The sequence below is a fragment of the Musca vetustissima genome, unplaced genomic scaffold (assembly GCF_032173495.1).
Source record: "Musca vetustissima isolate MV318-11 ecotype Yass unplaced genomic scaffold, APGP_CSIRO_Mvet_v1 utg414612, whole genome shotgun sequence".
NCBI classification, from domain to species: domain Eukaryota; kingdom Metazoa; phylum Arthropoda; class Insecta; order Diptera; family Muscidae; genus Musca; species Musca vetustissima.
Window position 1 is genome coordinate 467 of NW_026886235.1, and position 6,975 is coordinate 7,441.

At 35.5% G+C, this 6,975-nt stretch overlaps 1 protein-coding gene across 1 annotated transcript; it reads left to right on the forward strand.

Moving 5' to 3' along the window:
* Positions 1 to 2,858: 2,858 nt before the first annotated feature.
* On the forward strand, positions 2,859 to 6,908 carry LOC133333770 (uncharacterized; the record flags this gene model as incomplete). Its single annotated transcript, XM_061542062.1, has 2 exons — positions 2,859 to 3,258; positions 6,450 to 6,908. Coding segments are annotated over exons 1-2 (859 nt in total), but the record flags the coding sequence as incomplete, so codon positions are not given.
* Between the last annotated feature and the right edge of the window lie 67 nt (positions 6,909 to 6,975).

Here is a 6,975-nt window from a genome sequence, read left to right on the forward strand (position 1 = left end):
TATTTTTTCAACTATCATCAGAGCCATAGGCGTGGATTTTTAAAGAATATTTTTTCAACTATCATCAGAGCCATAGGCGTGGATTTTTAAACAATATTTTTTCAACTATCATCAGAGCCATAGGCGTGGATTTTTAAAGAATATTTTTTCAACTATCATCAGAGCCATAGGCGTGGATTTTTAAAGAATATTTTTTCAACTATCATCAGAGCCATAGGCGTGGATTTTTAAACAATATTTTTTCAACTATCATCAGAGCCATAGGCGTGGATTTTTAAACAATATTTTTTCAACTATCATCAGAGCCATAGGCGTGGATTTTTAAACAATATTTTTTCAACTATCATCAGAGCCATAGGCGTGGATTTTTAAAGAATATTTTTTCAACTATCATCAGAGCCATAGGCGTGGATTTTTAAAGAATATTTTTTCAACTATCATCAGAGCCATAGGCGTGGATTTTTAAAGAATATTTTTTCAACTATCATCAGAGCCATAGGAGTGGTAAAGTCGGACGGGGCCGACTATATGATACCCTTCACCACTTTGGGTAAATTCAACAGATGAATCTTAACAGACGTCACATTTTTGATTTTCACGAAACTTAACACACATCATTCTAGACTTTATTCAGTACGCTGTACCAAATTTCGTGGAAATCGAAAGGTATACAGAGACTTTGGTACACCATTTTCCTTAAATCGGACGAAAATATATATGGGAGTTATATCTAAATCTGAACCGATTTCACGAAACTTAGCACACATCATTCTAGGCTTAATTCAGTACGCTGTGCCAAATTTCGTGCAAATCGAAAGATATTTAGGGACATTGGTGCACCATTTACTTTAAATCGGACGAAAGCTTATATGGGAGCTACATATAAATCTGAACCGATTTTTCCCAATATAGGGTTCGTCCTTGGGCCAAATAAGTGACGTATGCCAAATTTCATCCAATTCGGATAATAAATGCGACCTGTACTTTGTTTACAGACGGACGGACATGCATAAATCGACTTAAAAAGTGATTATATGCATATCTTGATTCATTTTGCCTGTTACAAACATATGCACAAAGACATAATACCCTCTACCACAGTGTGGTGAAGGGTATAAAAAACCAAATTACAAAGAATTTGGTTGAAAAACGCGCTCAAGAACCCCAAAATACCGAAATTTGGGGGGTACCCTTATATGGGGGTTACCCGAATAAATTGACCTATATTTATAATTTATAGTGGAGAGATTTGCTACCTAATAAGAACTCGACGTACTAAATTACAGTCAATTCGGTCGAAAAATACGATCAGAACCCCCAAAATACCAACAATTTGGGGGTACCGTTTTATGGGGACTACCAGAAAAACTGGACTTATATTTATAATTTTTAGTGGAGTAATTTGGTACCCAATAAGAAACCAATGTACAAAATTTCAGAGAATTCAGTTATAAAACGAGCTCAAGAACCCCAAAATACCGAAAATTGTGGGTACCCTTATATGGGGGCTATCCGAAAAAATTGACCTATATTTATAATTTTTAGTAGGGAAATTTGCTACCCAATAAGAACTCAAAGTACCAAATTTCAGCGAATTCGATCCAAAAATGCGATCAAAACCCCCAAAATACCGAAAATTGGGGCTACCCTTATATGGGGACTATCCGAAAAAATGGACCTATATTTATAGTTTTTAGTAGGGAGATTTGCTACCCAATAAGAACTCAAAGTACCAAATTTCAGCGAATTCAGTTAAAAAACGTGCTAAATAACCTCAATATACCGGAAATTGGGGGGTACCCTTATATGGGAGCTATGCCTAAACGTGGACCGATTTTCTCCAATTTCAATAAGGTTCGTCCTTGGGCCAATTAAGTGACCTGTGCCAAATTTCATCCAAATCGGATCATAAATGCGACCTGTACTTTGTTAACAAAAATACATGACGGACGGACGGTCAGACGGACATGCATAAATCGACTCAGAAAGTGATTCTATGCATATTCTCAAAAGCAACCATGGGTCTATCTCGATTATTTTTGCCTGTTACAAACATATGCACAAAGACATAATACCCTGTACCACAGTGTGGTGAAGGGTATAAAAAGGACAGTTTGGAAACATTATTGAGAACTTTTGCATAAAGTCAGGATACATTTAGAGTTGATCGAGCTGTACTTATTCCTACGTCAAAAGGGTTGGCTAGGATTTCCCTTTGAAATAAATAAGATATTCATCGACATTTTCCATGTTTTGAAATTACGGCTATAATTTGACATTCGGGGTTAGTGGATGGTGAAACATTTTTTGAAAAAAAAAAAATCCATGATTTGACATAAGCCCCATATAAAAATTCCAGGCCTATTTTCGATATTTTGAAAATTTTATCCGAATTTGTCATCGAAGTGGCTGTAATTTAGCACCGTACCGCTCAATTTTTGGTATTTGGAAGATCCTATTTTAGTTTTCCAAATAGACCTTATTCAGAATATGGTATATAATTGCTTAGATCATGAAAAACTACTATCCGAAAACTTATATTGAAATAGTCACCTTACAGACCTCTCCTTATCGATTTATGACATTTTTGAAGGTATACCACATGGTGGAGGATATAAAAAGCCCCACCCAGTGTTTTGAATTTTTCTTTTTCGCACATTGCACGTATGTTATATATAGAATGCTCCTAAAACGTTTGTAAATTATCCCAATGTGAGCCCATTTCATACACGTTTTAAAAAGTAAAGCATATTTTTAGGCGCATTTATAAAAGTTCTTCGAAATTGACAAAGTTACTCATTGTATGTCAAATTTTTAATAATTTCTATTTATCTTAAATAATTTTCAAATTCATTACAATGTGTGATCGTATTGTGCCCTGTTTTAACAATCCGCAGCCCATAAAAAATCGCAATTTAACATTATTACTGTTGGACTGTTGGCAGCGTGAGTACGATCAAATGCCATATCGTAATTTTGTTTTCGAAAATCTTTGGTTTGAAGAACGTATGAGACGGTCATTTAATCTCGTACGCGATTTTACCATTATCGTTAAATTTATCAAATTACGACCTCAACTGCAGAATGTTAAACTGGTGGGTCTGCAGGTGGCTGACAGCGAATTGGTTCAGAAATTTGTTGCGAGTTTAAAGAATTTACGTTGCATCGAATTGAAGCTAATGAACTTGCCAAGGGACTTTTTTGAGATTTTGGCTGAAAATGTTGGGGAATTGGGTGTAGAAGACTTGCTGTTGGAGGGTGAGTACAAAGACTCTTTTTGTCTATCCTACACCATAGAGTGGAGTGTTTGTATGAATCATTCCGTTTGCAACACATCGAAATACTCACCGGATATCTGAATACCGGAGACTTAAATATATTCTTGATCTGAGTAAAATTGTATGACGATTTAGCCATGACCATACTGTGGTACTTCACCACACTGTGGTACAGGGTATTATGTCTTTGTGCATATGTTTGTAACATGCAAAAGGAAACGAGATAGACACACGGTTTCTTTTTAGAATATGCATAGACTCACTTTTTAAATCGATTTATGCATGTCCGTCCGTCCGTCTGTATGTCCATGTTAAATTGTAAACAAAGTACAGGATCCGAATTGGATGAAATTTGGCATAGGAATTGGGAAAAATCGGTCCAGATTTAGATATAACTCCCATATATATTTTCGTCCGATTTAATGTAAATGGTGTACCAATGTCCCTACATATCTTTCGATTTGCACGAAATTTGTCATAGCGTAATGAATTATGTTTAGAATGATGTGTGCTAAGTTTCCTGGAAATCGGTCGAGATTTAAACATAGCTCCCATATATATTTTCGTCTGATTTAAGGTAAATGGTGCGCCAAAGTCCCTAAATATCTTTCGATCTGCACGAAATTTGGCACAGCGTAATTAATTTGGTCTAGAATGATGTGTGTTAAGTTTCCTGAAAATCGGTTAAGATTTAGATATAGCTCCCATATATATTTTCGTCCGATTTTATGTAACTGGTGCACCAAAGTCCCTGTATATCTTTCGAATTGTACGAATTTTGGTATAGGGTACAGAATTAAGTCTAGAATAATGTTGATAAGCTTCGTGAAAGATCCGTAGCTAGGCCGACTGACACAACGTACTGATGTAACATGGATTAGTCTCTGGCAAGTTTCCCTGAAATCGGTTCAGATATATTCTACATATGTTAGGATACATATGTAGAATATACCCAAAGTGGTGAAGGGTATCATACAGTCGGCCCAGTCCGACTTTACTACTTTCCTTAATGGTCGAATTTGGCGTTCCGGGTTCTGAGAAAAAACAAATTTATACTCTCCACTATATGGATATGTTGAAATCACTTGGATAGACCTCCAAATATTGAGGATGTAGCTTTGAAATTTGTGTAAATGGTTTAAAACAGTTTTATGGTCGAGTTTTAGCTCCCGGGCGATGTTAAGACTGCTAACATGCCGGTCAACTTCGATTATTTCTCCGTTAAAGTTGTACCTTTAACATCAAAAATTCCTGAACGAAATCTACGAAACCAAAATTGCACATAATTGGATGTTACAGTATCGGAACCATAAAAACCATTCACAATTTTAGCCGCTTGGCTTGAATTTTCGCCTTTGTCAAATAAAAACTGTAAAATGTACCGAATTTTCTCTTTGTTCACTTCCTTTTGAAACACCCTGTAACTTACAACTGGATATACCAAACAAAAAAGTGCAACGAGCATAATCTGAATGGTTTGATCAATACTTTACGAGAAATCTATCAGTAAAATAATGGATTTCTTTTTCCCCAACCTAATATTTGGTAGGGAAATTGGTGCACTTTTTAGGATAGTTAGTACTTTGTCTAGTATTTTGCAGTTTCATAGCCAATCTCCTCACCAAAAATTATTGATATGGGTATCCTTTTTAGTAGAGCCTCCATATAACCGTATCCCCCTTTTGAGGGGTTTGAGAACGTTGTTCAACCAAATTGGCTATAATTTAGCATTTTAAATTTTCATTAGGTAGCGAATTTTCTTACCAAAAATTATTGATACTGGTCTACTTTTTTGCAGGATATAAAAAGTTCCGACCAAACTTTACGACGTTTAGGCCGCCATTAAATTACCCTTTTATTTTTATACCCTTCACCACACTGTGGTACGGGGTATTATGTCTTTGTGCATATGTTTGTAACAGGCAAAAGGAAACGAGATAGACCCATGGTTCCTTTTGAGAATATGCATAGAATCACTTTCTGAGTCGATTTATGCATGTCCGTCCGTCTGTCGGTCTGTCCATGTTAAATTGTAAACAAAGTACAGGTCGCATTTATGATCCGATTTGGATGAAATTTGGAACAGCACATTTGTTTGGCCCAAGGACGAACCCTATTGAAATTGGGAAAAATCGGTTCAGATTTAGAAGGTAAATTGTGTACCATAATCCCTTTATATCTTTCGATTTGCACGAAATTTGGCACAACGTAATGAATAAGGTCTAGAATGATGTCTGCCAAGTTTCGTGAAAATCGGTTCAGATTTAGATATAGCTCCCATATATATCTTCGCACAATTTAAGGTAAATGGTGTACCAAAGTCCCTATATATCATTCGATTTGCTCGAAATTTGGCACAGCGTACTGAATTAAGTCTAGAATGATGTGTGCAAAGTATGGTGAAAATCGGTTCAGATTTAGATATAGCTCCCATATATAGTTTTGCCCGATTTTAGGTAAATAGTCCACTAAAGTCCCTGGAAATGTTTTGATTTCCTCGAATTTTGGCATAGCGTACTGGATTAAGTCTAGATTGATGTGTGCAAAGTTTCGTGACAATCAGTTCAGATTTAGATATAGCTCCCATATATATATATATATACCTTCTATTAAAATGTGAGCTAAGTTTCGTGAATATCGGTTCAGATTTAGATATAGATCCCATATATATATATATATATATATATATTTTCATCCGATTTTGGGTAATTGGTGCACCAAAGTCTCTGCAAATCGTTCAATTTGCACGAAACTTGTCATAGCATATTGAATTAAGGCTAGAATGACGTGTGCTAAGTTTCGTGAAAATCGGTTCAGATTTAGATATAGTCCCCATATATATATTTGAGTACGATGTTATGTAATTGGTGCATTTTGGTATAAGGTACTGAATTAAGTCTAGATTGACGCAACGTATTGATGTAATATAAAATAGTCTCTGGCAAGTTTCCATGTAATCGGTACAGATATAGATATATAACAAAAACGCGTTGTCTGTTAGGATACATATGTAGAATATACCCAAAGTGGTGAAGGGTGTCATATAGTCGGCCCAGTCCGACTTTACTACTTTCCTTACTGGTTCGCTATGTTGAAGTTTCTAGCCCAATTTTCTAAGCAGAGTGAATTATATATATTTTCCGAACATAAGGATTTTTTTGTACATTGCAGGAACTCCCTTAACTGACTGCGATATACTGAATTTACGTCAATTCATTATCGATTCGCGAACCCTTCAAAAACTCCACGTTGGTTCGTGCAGTATAAATCAATACAACATTGCCAATCTAGCTGATGGGGTACACAAATCTCAAACTTTAAAAGCCTTTACATGTAATCGTTTATTGGGCAACTCGTTAAACTTAGATTCTCAAAAAATTGCTTTGGTTCTGTCATCATTAATATGGCAAAATAAATTACAAGCCATTGAAATGGAAAAATGTGAAATGAATGCCAGTGATATGGAAATAATTGCCGAATATTTATATAACGAAAATTCAAATTTATTAAAATTGAATGTTGCCTATAATAAAATTGCGGCAAATGGCGCTGAATATCTGCTAAAAGCAATTTCCCATTCGGGTACTTTAAAATATTTGAATATGAATGGTTGCGGTTTGGTTACACATGGTGGAGAAGTTGTTGGAAAATATCTTAGCTCCTGTCTGAGTTTGGAATCTTTGCTTATAGAAAATAA